Source organism: Anoplolepis gracilipes, chromosome 1 (assembly GCF_047496725.1).
Source record: "Anoplolepis gracilipes chromosome 1, ASM4749672v1, whole genome shotgun sequence".
Classification (NCBI taxonomy): domain Eukaryota; kingdom Metazoa; phylum Arthropoda; class Insecta; order Hymenoptera; family Formicidae; genus Anoplolepis; species Anoplolepis gracilipes.
The window spans coordinates 22,615,426-22,631,798 of record NC_132970.1 but is presented as its reverse complement, the minus strand read 5'-3'; the positions used below and the strand labels follow the sequence as shown (position 1 = coordinate 22,631,798).

The following is a 16,373-nucleotide window of genomic DNA, read 5'->3' as shown; positions in this document are numbered from 1 at the left end:
ATAGATAAATTTTGCACGAAATAATTGTAAGAACATAATTAATTATGTTTCAGTCTTCAAAGAGGCAAAGAAAAACTAACATACGTGAAATTTGCAAGGCAAATATACAATGACTCATAAAAGTGTTTAAACATATCTACAAATTGAATAAAAAAATTGATTAAATATTTGAAATATATATAGCGTCTTTATATATATAATATTAATTAAACAAATATAACAACGATTTATGAAAATATTTGTAAGCTAATGTATATTAAATTAAATGTTAATTAACAAACTATATTATTGCAAAATAATTTTCGAACGAATACTCATATATTGTTCTGTAAAAACAGCCATAGATTTGCATGGATACAAGTCCATTTAAAATCAGGTTTCGCAAAAGGTTGGGCGTCTTCCGCTTCAGGCTAGACTTAACCCCATCTGTCGAAACATGTGCTGTGAATAAAGCAAAGGGTTTAAGAACAAGGGATTCGAAACCCGTCAATCTGTTAGTTCGTAGGAAGATAAAGTATCTGTATTAACCATCACTCACCACCATAGTCAAAGTCCAAAAATTCCTCTCAAACAAGCATTAAGCTTTTCCTCAGAGGTATGCAAAAGTTTTATCCAGGCTCAGTCGGAAGTATTCAGTTCTTTTTAAGTTTTCAAAATCGCATTATATATATGTATATATGCTCAGACAAGCGTTGAATTTTTAGACTAGAAAAATCCTAAAACCTTGAATACTGTAGCTGTCGCTTTTGAAATGTGTACACAATTCGTATTATGTCCGATATTTATAATTTTTAAATGACAGACCTTCTGATAGTCTTAACGTCTTTTAAAACTTATTGTTAAATTTTTGTTTGAGTATTTGCTTTTTTTAAAACAATGTTTGTTTCCACAACTACACGGTTCTTTTTAAAATTCTAAAAACTTTATCCATCGCTGAGTCACCCTAACTTCTTATGGATCGTGTATAATTTTTTTTTAATTACCATCTCCGTGTTTTTGATATCTAAATCGTCGATATAAAATTAGCGACATGGATATTTCGGTGCGCTATACCTTTCGATATATCGTCAGCCACAATACGTCTTTGCTGTTGACGGAATAACGATTCTTGGATCGTTACTAAAATTAATCGTCGGCTGATGCAGATCGGGAACATGCGGGTGTCAAAAGCAGGCGGATGTGCTACGTTTTAGATCGGTGCAACCATCATAAATCCCGCAGTACGAAAAGACGGAATGCCGATTTGGTTTGGTTGAATGTTGGAGTAGCATAAACGTTTCCGCTCTCGCACGTTACGAGACGCGACATTAATCTATCGAGAATTCCACGAAATTCGCAGCAAGCTCTGTCATTTCATCGCCAACAATTTTGCTTGGATTTTACGCGGAAATGTCTACTACTCATTTGTCATGAAAAATGTAGAATTAATGTAAGAAATTAATTATGTAGGTTTATTTTGGTACGTATTTGTAATGGCAATATCAAGTAAATAATATTTTTTAATATTTTTTAAAAATATTAAAAAAAAAATTTGCAGGAGAGAATATTTTAGAAATATTACAAAGAGAAAAATTTTGATTTTAAAGCTTCAACGTTAGATGAATGACTTACATTTTCTTGGAACAAGTAGGGCTCTACATCTTGCACTAATTTGTTCTTGTTTTAATATTGTTATATCTTAGGCTACTTATGACAAATTGAATTTTAATATATGGATAGTAATTTTTCTCTTGCTTGTAACATTTTGTTCTAACATCCAAAACGTGAATAATTGAAATTGTGTCAAATAATAAATATAAATATAAATATAAAATGATAAACGTGCGATGCTCTTGAACAAAGTGCAACGGTGGTCACCTATGTAATAATTGAACGTCGAGTTATTTTTACGCATACTTAGCTTATTTTCACAGCGCGGTCATCAATATTTCCGCCAGTATAGTTTTACCAATAAGTACAAATATAAAAACATATTTCGCGTCCAAACACGATGTCATGCGACAGCAAGCAATAAACATACAGCGTTTTCACTAATAATACTTTTGCAAGTGCATGCTTCGTAAACAAAACGATGCGCATGATGCAAGCAGCTTTCATGACGGGTTTTGAAAGAGAGACAAAACATTATTCGAGATTTTTGCGTTTATTTCGTAAGTGTGTTCGCATTCGCATGACGTACTCATCCCTACGTGTACTGGTATGTATAATAGTATAATAATAATGTTAATATCAATAGACACGCGCGCGCGCGCGTTTTACACACACATATATATTATATTTATAATATGAGATACATTTATAATATATTATATATATTAATGTCAATATTATATTATATTAATATCAATATATAATAATATATATTAATTTATATATATATATATGTGTATATATAATATATTATATATTTATAATATATATATATATATATATGTGTGTGTGTGTGTGTGTATAATATATAATATATATACATATATATATATATAACATATTTTTTATAATATATATGTATATATATGTATGTATAGATCTATCTATACATATATATGTTTCATTCTATATATACAATCTATTTCTATCTATATGTATGTATATTTGATGCTCATAATAATGTACACGCAGAAATCTGACCGCCTATTTAATTATAGATCGATTCGAGCATTAAACGCTAATTATTATTCACAGGATTCGTATTTAATGTATAACGCGCGATTAATAAATATATATGTATATATATTATCTCAGCTCTTTTTCGTCGAATACCACACGAATCTCCGGCACCAAGGAAGTTCATCACATGATTAAATGCACAAGAACGAGGTGCAATCTGTTACGAAGAAAGTATAATATTCCACTAATCGCTAAAGCTATTCTTTTTTTTTTACAATTCTTTTCATTGCCTCTACCGTCGTCTTCCAACTTTGCACACTTTTCCGGAGGCAAAGACTAAAGCTGAATAAATTTTCATCATCCACATCGAAAACATAAGATCACGATTAGTTGTTTCAATATATACTATATACATTATTATGTAACTTTGCTATTTCTTGCACCCCGCATGCTACCGGAACGCTTCGAATCGTGACGAGATTATCGTTTCCCGATTTATCGATTAAAATATTTCGCGTCGCCATAAATTTTAATCTACATATATTTAAATATATATAACACACGCGAATGTGTCATCGTAAAACAACTTTTAAATAAATCTTCTTGTTTGCTATAAAAAACGATTGCAAGAGAATCATACCGTTATTAAACATTATTTGATGAGAGATGACATGCATTCTTCCGGGGCTTCCCGTTGTTTCCCGTTGTGAGATATTAAAATATTAAGTTATATCATTTCTACTTGTGATAAAATAATCTGACGATATATACCCGTTTGTTCGAGCTGCTTGTAAACTCGCTTACGCATCTGACACACGGCGTCGCATTATTAAATGCGAAAATTCTGGAACCACTCGTTGCGAAATAATCACGGCTAAAAAAGCGGACTTTTCGGGATCGGAAAATACTCGATGCAAAACGCGTCGCGCAAAGCAAACAATGACTTTTTTAACCCGTTGCAAGGATATCCTGGCGGAAAGAACGAAAAAAAAAAAAAAAAAAAAAACGTGAGCAAATCATGCAGTCATATTTTCGAAATATCGGGATAGCGTGTTCGGGACGTAGGTAATGCGAATTCCGTGAAAAATCGCCTGCTCGACAGAAAAATTCGCACCGCACGATCCGGGCCGATGACTTTGATTCGTCCTTGTCGCTATACCTATCGGAAGCAGACAATTGGCAAACAGAGACGCGCCGAGCGATATTTCCACGCGCTTCGCGCGATTTACGGCGGTTTGCACAGATGCGCGCGAAAACAGCGACGGCCGAAAAAAATTCAGATAGGTAGGTCAGTGACGGATTTCGCGATGTTTACGCAGGTGAGAACGATTAAGTCGAAATTCGCGGTTTATTTCCTCTTCCCGGACGTTCACTCGTGTCCCATTCATTAAATCGAGACTACTGAGTGAAATAAGGAAAATCGACTCGTACGACTATCGAATTTACGAGGCTGTTGATTAAAAACGATGAATCATCTCTCAGTGTGTTAATAGGGAAGAGGAAATTCAGCGATTTAAATTATGGTCCTTTTTATATATATATATATATATGTATATGCATTCTTTTATACGTATATATATTATTCTGGGAGCTATGGATGTTAATCATTCAGGTTTTACAGAATTCTTTGAATCGGAATATTATCAAATTTTCAAGGTAATTGTCTACTAGAGATCTTTTTCTAAGTCTCATATTCTCAAAAAAAAAAAAAAAAAAAAAAAAATATTTCAATTTTCTAATAATTGGTTTATTATAAAAAAAAACTGCTATTAACTAATATATTTCGAATCAATTAAAGATTGTTGTAATATATTACAACGATGTAGAAAAATGAGAAAAGTAACATATTGCGGATTCTCCGACGTGTTTACCAAGAAATCTTGATAGAAGATTTTAGCTTAACCACTGCTCGCCACTTAAATATTCTCAACGACATTCACGCTTCATTACGCTAATCGTTGCATTAGCTAATTGCCTACATATTATCGACAATGAAATTTTCCGCGATACGAAGATACGATTCGATACAGGCAGGAAACTAGAATTACGTTACATTTTTTTTTTTACCAGATTCCTGTCGGACCTTTTTCTAGTTCCACTCCTTGACAAGTTCATCCGTCGAGGGGATCCATTCTTGTTTCACGTAAACCAAACCCGGATCGTAATGATCACCATGGTGTTCTTCAAGGTCCCGTTGATGGGCCCTTGAATTCCGATATTCTCAGTATTTATGTAACGTTATCGGTAGATTGCCGCTAGTGTTAACAGCGTTACAGTCTTGATAATATCTGTGGTGATACAGCGGAGGAGACGGCGCAGCACCCGACGAAAGTGGCGTCGGCGGACTGGATCTGCAACAGATGAAATTACATTTTGAAGATTCGCAATTTCAATTATTGTCTTACTTATTATCTACAATTTATAAAATATTTATATTTTTCAACAAATATACTGTAATTATCAGTTATAATTTTTTTATCAACAACCGTGGCACACAACTCTGAAAAGATTCGATGTAAGAAATATTTTCATTTATAAATTCTAAATCCATGTGATAAGTTCATAATTCTGATGCAATCAATCTGCCGTTAAAACGCGAAATTTTCGCAAGCAAAAAATAATCTCCATATTAATTTTTAACTTGGACATATACAATGTTATAAAAATGCTGTATTATAAAAATTATATCAATTTTTATTTTTATACAAGAATTATTAAATATTGGAAAAGATTGAAAGTTTATTATATGTACACACACATATATATATATATATATATATATATATATATATATATATATATATATGTGTGTGTGTGAAACTGTGTATTTTTATGTGAGTAATTAGTGGAAGATAAAGTGTTAAAATTATATCGAAATATCATAATTTCTTTTAAGTTGGCGATGTGACTTGTCAAACTTTCATACAAGAGTCTACCACTGTGTGTGTGTGTGTGTGTGTGTGTGTGTGTGTGTGTGTGTGTGTGTGTGTGTGTGTGTGTGTGTGTGTGTGTGTGTGTGTGTATTAAACTTTCGCCACGATTTATTTACAATGGAGAAATTATAGGAGAAAGTTATTCTTCAAAATTGCACTTATATATCTGAAGAAACCATATTACCATTTCAATGATATTACAAGCTTTTGGTCAATCTCTTAAAATGTTGTTTAAAGAAGAATTTTATATATTTCTAACTCTTTTCAAAAAACAGATAATATAATACGTTATAATCAATTAATAAAGATATGTAGTAAATATATAATAAATATATTAAGTTATAATTTAAATATTCCTAACATCAATTAAAATCTAATAATTTTATAACGAAAACTATATTATTTAGTCCGTACATAAATTATTTCTATCACTCATTGTTTTTATCGACACAATGACAATTTATTTAACAATGTGCAATGTGAGTGGAAAATGTATGGAAAAAGATGTGACAATTTATATATTTTCATACTTACATTTACATAAACAATATTTTTTTTCTTCCTTTTTTTATCGACTAGGAAAAATTTATTGGATTTTAGTTTTTAATATTTAGTACTTTTAGTTTAAAAACGCCTCGTCAGTTTAAGATAAATTTTACCAATAATGTCAATTTATAACCATGTTGCATCAATATTTATAAAGTTTAGAATTGAAATACACATTGAATTTAACAACTGATTATATTATTTGATATGTTATAAAATAACAATCTTTATAATTATGTTAAGTAATATATGTAGATATCATGTTAGAAACTAAGGTATTTCCTTTGGTAATCTTCATAAGACAAACTTTGCCATTTTTATTAAATGACCATAATTTGGAAGGGAAAGAACACAAAGATCAAAGAGCTTAAGCTATCATTCGGCTTACTTGTAAAGCTGACAGCTCGGGGACTGGGTGTCCTGGTAGATCGCTGCGTCGGGACTCGCGGCGTCCTGGTACCACTGCGAGTGTCCCACAGCGTTGGTCGCATGGTTCCTCGCCGAATTGTATTCGCTATGGTCCATGATGGCGTATCCGGCGGCCGCCGGCGCGCAGTACGGCGTATACATAGTACCAGGTGGCGAGGCGTTGCCCCGGGAAACCGTGCTGGTATGCCCATAGCCGGTGGTGGCCATCATCGCAGCTACCGCGGCGGTCGTGGTGGTCGTGGTGGTGCATGCGGATGACAGATCTCTGCTACCGCTGCCCATGGACTCCCTGCTGCTCATGATGGAGTGAGGATGCTGAAGACTGTGCGGATGGTGCGAGTGGTGTTGATTGTCCCGCGTCATCAGACCACCGGTGTTCTCCCGCGTGGTCATCAGTGCGTCCACGCTGAAGCTGGTCGGATCTAGGCCGGCCATGGACACGTCCTGAATCGGCTCCTGGTGTACTTGATGCGGCTGATGCACCTGATGGCTTAAAGCCGACTGGATGACGCTCTGCCCAGGTGCCGCAACCGCCGTCGTTGTCTTGGTATCCTGTATCGGGCTGTGCAAGCCGTATTTGCTCGCCTGCACTGCCGCTGCCATGCAATGATTGCCGGTGTTGTGATCGTTTACCGGCTCCCGTTTAGGCTTGCACAGGCTGCTGCTGTTGCTCTCCAGAGCGCCGAGCTTCTTCGCCGGCGTGTCCGGCGGCGGCAACGCGACCTGGCTGCCGCCGGACTTGGTGTCCTCCTGATGCACCCGTTTCTCCGACACTAGACCCTGCCGTTTCAGCGCTTCCTCTTTTTCCTTAAGCGCGTCCTTCTTCTTGAAGCGTCTGCGACGTCTCAAGTAGGAACCGTTATCAAACATGTTATAGCTATCAGGATCGAGGGACCAGTAGCTTCCCTTGCCCGGTTTCTTGTCATCGCGCGGCACCTTGATGAAGCACTCGTTCAGGCTCAGATTATGCCGTATGGAGTTTTGCCAGCCCTGCTTGTTCTCGCGATAATACGGAAACCGTTCCATGATAAACTGATAAATGCCGTTTAACGTGATCTTCTTGTCGGGCGCGTTTTGTATGGCCATGGCGATCAACGCGATGTACGAGTACGGTGGCTTCACCATGTCTTTGCCGGCATGGTGAATGTGCTGCTGGCCGATACCCGATACCGGATAACCGGCGGCCGTCGCGTAGCCACCGTAACGATATTGTTCATAGTAACCTGGGGTGGCAGCCACCCCCGGATACGACGGCGTACCCATGCCCACCGGCACCGCCGTCGCATGCCGATAGTATGCATTCTGCTCGCCAAAGAGCGTATGCATTTTCGTCTTCTTCCTCGATCAACGGATTACAGTGAGCGGACAATCGCGAATCACGGATTAAAACGCCTTGAAAAAGTTTCTTTCCTCCTGACTAGAGCAAGAAAAGAGTTGTAGTTGTCTTCTCGACTCTACGTGATATGTGCCCGTTATTTTTGTTTATTTTTTTTTTATTTCTGTCGAGCGATAATTATACGATACACATGTTTTTCGACTGATTGTGGAAAGATATATCTTTCGAACAGGACGGTTATTATTAATGCTTGTGAACGTTGGATCGTTTCTTCAGTAACGGATTTATTTATGTTAGAGAATGATGCTTGTATTAAAAATTGCTTTTCTCTTTAGTCGAGAGATGATTTTTATTTAAATAGTTTTTAAAATTTTATTTCGTTATATAGATATTGCTTTCTTCTCTCTCGTTTGAAATTTTTTTTAACAATCCTAAACTATTATTCAGCGATAGAATCAACTATTGTTTTTAATTATAACTTGTCTCTCGAATCTTATTAACCTTTCCTTTTCGCTCAATGTTATTTTGAATGAATAATCATCTTCTTTCTTAAGAATCGAATGTCACATTCGATTGGCGAACGGAAAAATTCACGCCACGTATCCGTCACTTTGAGCACTTTGAGCACTGCACTGCCGCGATTGAAGGATGTTATTCGAGGACAGATCGATAAATCCCTATGTGCAATCACGGTGGACTGGTAGCCCGAAAAACAGCGCGTTCACGTTCACGGAATCGGCGACGCGCCCCGCGCGCCTGCTGCTCCGCAGTAGTATTTTGTTGACCGTGTATCCCGGGGATCTTCCCAGACATACGAAAGACGGACGGGTGTATGGGCGCGAGGTGCCGGGTGCCGCGGTGAAGGTAGGAGAGGCGAAGATGCATTCAGTTGATCGGCGCGACTCGGTGCCGCTAACGCGAGACGCACGCTAACCCCGTTAGTACCCGCGTGTGCAGTGTGCACGCCGCGGTATTATGATACACAACAGGCCCGAGTTTACTCAACCCCGAGTAAAAACACACTGCGAGCTCGGCGTCGCGCGCGGTCCGGAGTGCTCGGTGTTGCCCGAGGACGGCTGCGCGCTGTTCGTGGCCGCTTTCAAAAAATCACGAGGTTTCCGCACGTCGCGCCGCGCTATTGGCCGCTTGGCCGCTCACGGCCCCGCCCGCGCCGCGGCGCCAATCCGAGCGCGTCGCCGGGACCGCTTTGATGTACGTCCGCCCCGGTCACGACCTTGCCAATGATCGCGTCCCAGTCGCTCACGCAGTCACGCCCTCGACAACTCGCGCAGGGCTCGAGGAGGGCTTCTGTGAGTTAACCGAGGTGCACGCCGCGACGCGGAATTTTTCCGCGGCCCGATCGGCCGTCGGATACTTTTCACGGATACCAAGCGGAATAACGAGCTCGAGGATTAAGGTGGTGATCACGGTGGACCTCGTTCCGGAGGAAGCGGAAACGACGGAAGCGAGTGATAGTTGCATGCGCGCGGTGTCTCAGCCGGGGATCGAGCAAGTGTCGAGAATGTTTAGGGTGACAGTGACAAGAGAACGAATCATCATCTCAGACGGCCATGTGATTCAAATTTTACGGCGCACGTTCTAGAAATTAGTGCTATCTGTAAACCCCCTGGTTACTCGGTTCCCAAATTCGTGAATATTCGAAATAATCATATATCCGTATATTCAGATATCTTAATATATCCGACATAAAATGTCATTGCATTTCAAAAATCTTTATGTCTCATAATGCATCTTCGTATTCTTAAGCATTTTTAGACGTTAATCATAAGATGAAATCAGGCTGAATTCGAAGAATGTATTGGCGTTACTCGTGAAATTAATCGATTGTGAAATATTTCTGTCGTTTTTATAAGCCATCGCATTTTTTCCTGTTTATAATTTTACGGGAGTGTGTTTCTTGAATATTAAGAAAATAAATTTTTTAAATCTCAGATTTAATAATCCATATTTTTTTATATATTCTTGTTAAAATAAAACTCGAAATCAAACGGTAATTTATCTAAATGTGAAATATCAATTTAACAGTTTATCTCTAATTAACTCTTTGAATATTTTAATTAATTAATTTATTTATTTCTACGCATAAGCCAAGTTTGAATACATTGTTGAACACATTGAAATTAAATAAAAATTACGCGATTAAGATTGCGATATAATCAATCTCTTTTTCTTTTTAAAATTTTATTGAGAAAGTTTCTTTTCTTGTTTGAACAGCATATATGATAAACATATGGAAAAAAATGATTTAATTGTGGAGTCTAAAAAATTATATCTATTTGTAACGTTAATATATTAAAATTTAATTAAATTAATAATACACATTTTTCTTTCTTTTACAGAATATTTCATGTCAATTGTGTACGTTCTTTCTAACCCAATTCAAATAACTAATTTACACTTGTAGTTTCTCTTTTTCGTGGATATCAATCACTTACATGCATATTCATTTATCTAGAATAATGTTCCTCGACGTCACATATGATTTGCAAATTTATGCAACTAAGAAACTCACGAGAAATGTCAAACGGTAACGTCACATGGATAGACGGAAAAGAGGTTGCCCCACGTTCTTATAGCACGACACTTTCAATTTAGCGTCTGTTTTTCCAAGGGTTCGACTCCCGCCTTGCGAAAACACTCGACAGGACACGTCGCCACCCCTCCTATTCCTCGCTACCGAGTTGCCGCCTCCGAAACCGTTGAATCGTGCTATCCAGGTTCTCAAAATATCTTCGATCATCCCGACGCACCATTTTTCACCATTTAATTTGATCTAACGCGTATACGCCGCGTGTTATTGAAATCAAGTTCTCTAAGAGCTAAGGATAAATTCACGTGACGTTACAAGAAGCAGATTGAACAACTTAGTGTTAGATTTTCCATCTTCGTTTAAAACTGATGTGTATAATTTTAATAATACATCATTAGAAAAACATAATACGAGCGCACGAATTAGAATAGAAATTCACAATAAAATAAATGCGACATGAATTATATGTATAATATAAATAGTCAGTTTTATTATACAAATACAGAAATAAATAGAAATAGATAGAAACAGAAATAGATACTTATATATTTTATATTACAGTTTAATAAATTATTCTGTCATTACAATTTGCGAAAAGGTAGATTACGCGACGTCTTTTCGATGCGAACCCTAGTGTATTTTCTCGAGCTGCGCACTGTCAAATTGATCATTGCCCCTACCAGTCGACCAGCCGGTTAATTTTCATTTAAATGGAACGACAAGCGAACGCTGTAGACAGTCCTGCTATCCAGATCCGTGAGCTCTTTCTCTCGCCTCGGGCTAACTACCGCAAAACCAAGATGCAAAACGCTCTATGGAAGTTCTGGCGAAAGTTTAATTGTCTTTTGCTTGTGTTCTATCGAGATCCCTCGCTCTCCGCATCACCGAAACGATGGCTTCTACAATGCAATCTATAATCTGCCCTCCGATAAAAAAATTCATTGTTTTATAATAGAATATACAATATATTCAAAATATAACTATATATGTAACTATATATTTTATATTTTTCTCGCGTAATATTTTATTCGAAATTTCTTCTTCTTCTCGATATTTTGTGCTAATGAGAAAACTTTGATGAAAATAAAGAGAGTAATCCGTTAATATCCATAAAAGTTCAAATATTTCAAATCGATTCCGCTCATTTTATCATAATTAATTTTTTATGTTAAATGTAAAATAACATTGTTCGACAAAAAAAAGCATTTTTTTGTGCTCATGTTTTTTTTAGTAAATTTGTGCTGAATCCAAATCTGCCAAAGTATCCTTTCTCATCAGGATTTTAAGAAAATTAAGATTAAAAGTGTAAAAAAGCCATGATTTTCGCAATAATGTAGCTTTGAGTAACTGATCTAGCTAACTTGATGTAATATAAGGATTTATCATAATTTAAATTAAAGGTTAAATATTCCCCCTTACGAATATAATACGTAGAATTCTTGAAAAAATTGTAATTTTCAAAAAAATTGCGTTAAATTAAATTGATAAAAAATGCTCTTTTCATCAATTATATTAATTTATCAAAGTCTATATGTAACTCACCTGAGATAGTAAAAATTATATTTATATTATATATGTATATATTTTTTTTTTTGTTTAATATATAGATACACACATACACACAGTGATAATCAATTAATTTAAAAAAAATTATTTATAAATAATTATTTTCAACTATTATTTGTAAAAAAATCTTATTTTACGATACTACCAGAGATCTAGTAATACATTTTTGTGCTATCTCTCTCAGCTGCATTACATATAAGCTTTAGTAAGTTAATATAGCAAAAGTAGCACTTTTTATCAGTTTAACGCCATTTTTTCTAAATTATAATTTTTTCAGGAACTCTGTACATCTTCGTAAAGTGAAATGTTTAATATTTAATTTGAACCGTGGTAAACTTTCTATCACATCAAGTTATCTAGATATATAATTACTTGGAAATTAAGAAAATCATTAATTTTTTTTACACCTTTAACCTTGATTTTTTCAAAATAAATTACAAATTTTTTTTCAATTTATAAAATTATATACATATAATATAATAAATCTCTCTTGTTATCTCTTAGGAAATATAAAAAGAATAATATTTGATCAAAAATATTATAGGAATAGTGTTGTGTATGTAAAGAAATGAAGTATTGAATAAACATATCAAGATCGTTTACTGATTGACAAATTTATCAATTTGAGCGTAAATTCGCAGATTTATAGATTCACACATCTGTGAATATTCAATCCATCACTTTACTCAATCCTCGTGACTATCATGTGTAAGTAATCATTCGAGGACCAAGATGTGTCTGCCATTTTCGCAAAGACCGGATTTATCTAGTCAAAGTTAAACTTAATAAGATCGCTTCATGAAGCGAAGTTTGTTCATAATCGGGATCAGCGCCGATTCGACGTAGGGCGTACACGGGCGATTTGCATATTTGTTATCGCCCCGGGGACGAAATCGATTAAACGGGCGGAACTAAAATTAATTATTGAAATAATTATCGGCTTCCAGCCGTCGCACCATCACACCATCAAAGCTAGATTGACGTTCGAAGTATCATTAAATTTATTAAATATATAATCTCTCATGTTACGTGCTAGTTTTCCACGACTTTAGTCCTAAACTTTTTCTAGAAAAAAAAAAGTAATTGTGTAAGATATAGTAAAATTTATTCAATTTTAAAATTCAAACGTTCATAAAAGAATAATCTTAATCTTTTAAACTACTAGATGTGTGCGTAAGATATTTATCATTTCTTGATATTTTACTATTATCACAGTAATTTTTAAATTTTTATAATATAATTTTTTAAACTTACATTTGCTGATATTTAAATAGATAGTAATATATGATTATTTGATCATCTCACTCTCTTTCTCTCTAAAAAAATTTCTTAAGATAATATAAAATGAAACATATCTAAACTAATCATAAAATAATAAACATCGATGAAACGAAATAGTAAAAATATCAATTAAAAAAACATACGAATTTACGAAAAAGACTTATTGTACAGGTACTTTCTTTAAACATGTCGTAAATACCATTTGTTTCATTCAACTTAAAGTACCCTGAGATTTTTAAAGAATGACGTTTTATATTTTGACTCGTACCGCCGTTGCAAATATTTTTCTTAAAGTGCACCGCAGATGTGTTTGGAAAATTTCGAAACTTTTCAAAATAAACTATGCCTCTTGACCTATCCCATATGATCGGATTCTGAGCGATATGAACATCCGTAACCCTCTAAACTATCTCTTCTTTCTCATCCAAAAACAATAAACTTCTTATTTCGGTATGACGTCGTCGTCATATCAGTCATTGGTTACAATTTCCGCGAAAGAAAGTACATTATGACGCATACGCGACGCTATAAATAGCATTGAGTAACGTTATCGGTATTTTGCGCAAATAATTCGCGTCTGCGAATTGAACGGATTGTATTATTTTATTGTCTTGCATATTTTGTTTGCCGCAACCGCACCGTTGCTTGAAAGTTATTTTTTTTTTTTAAATTTTCCACAGTTCTTATTTGCGTTTTATTTTTATCTGTAACTTTTTCTGCATATATCTCTATGGAAAGGTGAATTTGTACAAAGACATCAAAGATTTTAATTTTAATAAGAGCAGTCCTTTTTTTATTGTTACATTTATATTGACGAATATGCAATGTAGAAACTTTTCATTTTTCCCATAAAATAATCCTTCAATATTCTTAATAATTAAAAAATTATTCTAATCTACGCGTTGGGAATATCTTTCGTAAGGAATCACGGTCTTTTGTAAAATTTCTGAATAGATTCTGAATAAATTTGCTATATAATAGATTACATCGTCTCTTTTCGGACACACTTACCCTTGTTCACGCGATTCCCTCTGAAGAAGCACATCTCGCGCGATCCGATTAACTCGAGAAGAACACTCGTACGTTCGGATTCCGTATGTTTCTCGTCTCGGTCAACGATGGCGATGTTTACATAGTGCGATGAAATTTAATTCCCGAGACCTTCGAACCTACACGAACCCGAATGTAAACCAATACTCGTGTTCACTCTCTGGCGATATCCGACGGTAGAAAATGGCGCCGTCGTGGAACAAGGGACGAAAGAAGACGCGTCGCTCTGAAAAGCGCAACCATTTCCGCTTTAATTTCCAGAAAGAACCGATTCGCGACGGAAATCCACTTGACGGATCAGCGTGTCCAAAGGGGACTTGACGCTAATTAGATCCAATGGTTACAATTTTTTTAAGGGATACGTTTCCTCTGTGTGGTCTTCAATTCCATTATCCATTGTTCTTTATTAACGTAGGCGTATAAGCGATTTTATTAAAATAATGTAAAAATGTAAAAAAATTTAATGTAAAAAAATAGATCCAATACGCTTTATAAACTTTATATAAGGTTGATGCACACACGATTAAATGTGCATCATTTCTAAACGCAAAGAGTTATGGGCTCGGAGCTCTTGAGGGGAAGAAACTTAAATATATCCCACTAGAAATTCGGATGATAGCAGAGCAAAAAGAAACTCTAGGTTATACGCTAACCCTAGTGTGTGTGTGTGTGTGTGTGTGTGTGTGTGTGTGTGTGTGTGTGTGTGTGTGTGTGTGTATGTGTGAAATAGGGTGGCCAAAATAGTGCGGTGCTCAAGGGTTAAAGAATATTGCGAAGCGGAATTTTGTAAACGAAACGGCCGCAGTTTACTAGCCGCGTCTTTCAGAATTCTTTCGCGGGTTTTGCGATTCCGCGGCCTCCCGCGAGGCTCTCGCTTGTTTATTCGCGCCTCATCGCTGAATTTCTGCACCGTGTCCCGCGATGCAATTCGTTGGTTTACGCTTCGCGAATTTCCGCACGCCCCGCGATGCGATCGCGCATAAAGATAACAAACAGCGGCGTTGTGGGGTCTGCTGTTTCTCAAATCCGTTTCTAAAAGAAAAGTTAATCCGCGATCGACGCAATTGATTTTCCGCCGGAAATATTGCTCGCGATTTTGTTTCCCATCTCGCAATGGTATAGGGTAAACTCGGCTAAGGTGGCCATAGTTTTTTAAAATGTAAAAAACATACTTTTATTTTTGTTATTTTTTAATAGCGTTTGGCATATTATCTTCCCTGAAGCTTAAATTACGTAATATTATCGAAATTTAAAGGAAAAAATTTAATAGAAATTTTTTATTATCAAAATAGTACAACGTAAGCATTGGCCATCTTACCCAACTCTTTTAAGGAAAAGATGACCATAATATTTATAAAAAAATAGTGAAAACGAAAATAAAAATTATAAGTCATGTAACAATTACATATCTTTATAATATGTTTAACGTCGATTACGATAGCTTAACTGTCATTTATTCGACGTTACACACAGTTTTTAGTGGACAAATGAAAAACTTTGCAGGTAATCAAAAGTAAAAATATGATATAAGATTCACGATATCGTCATTTCGAATAATGTATGCGCATAAACTACTGTAAATATCGATTATCTTTGATAATGACTAAAAAAGCGCACTATGTAGCGATTATTGAAAAAATTACAGCCTGTAACCATCTTTTCCGTATGGCTGTCATACTCTAGTTTACCCTACGACGAAATAAAAAAAGAACCTTCTTCAAAACTTGGTCTGTTTTCGTGTTTGCAACATTTTTATTTATAATAAGCTTGTAATGAATAATTAAATTGATAATCATAAATTTTTCCACGATACATCGTATTCGTGATTGCGGATTGGGAAGAATTCTATCGTCAATGGATTTCTCTATCGCGGTTTTCGCGGCTGGAAAAATCGGGAATTTCACCGTTAAAAAGCGAGGAAACCTGCGCGACTGTCGATAGGATTGAGTCGGCCGATGACGACGACGAGGGAAGCGAGCCGTGAAGAGAGCGGAACCGGAGAGAGGCGGAATTCGAGCGAACAATGCATACCGGGTGGCAATTTCACGCGACAAGTCCCGCCATCAGCATA

General features: G+C 35.8%; 1 protein-coding gene across 2 annotated transcripts in view; it reads right to left on the bottom strand.

Annotated features, from left to right (window-relative positions):
- Positions 1–2,451: 2,451 nt before the first annotated feature.
- The window catches only part of Croc (forkhead box protein crocodile), a 34,663-nt gene continuing 20,741 nt past the window's right edge, over positions 2,452–16,373 (bottom strand). Inside the window, exons 1-2 of one of the 2 annotated variants that reach the window (XM_072903953.1) lie at positions 6,478–9,075; positions 2,452–4,961 (exon numbers count right to left, since the gene is read on the bottom strand). In XM_072903953.1, coding sequence (XP_072760054.1) covers positions 4,832–4,961; positions 6,478–7,844 — 1,497 coding nt within the window. In that variant the 5' untranslated portion in view covers positions 7,845–9,075 and the 3' untranslated portion in view covers positions 2,452–4,831. Of the gene's footprint in view, positions 4,962–6,477; positions 9,076–16,373 lie in introns of those variants that run through there. The other variant, XR_012047828.1, reaches the window with a different exon arrangement.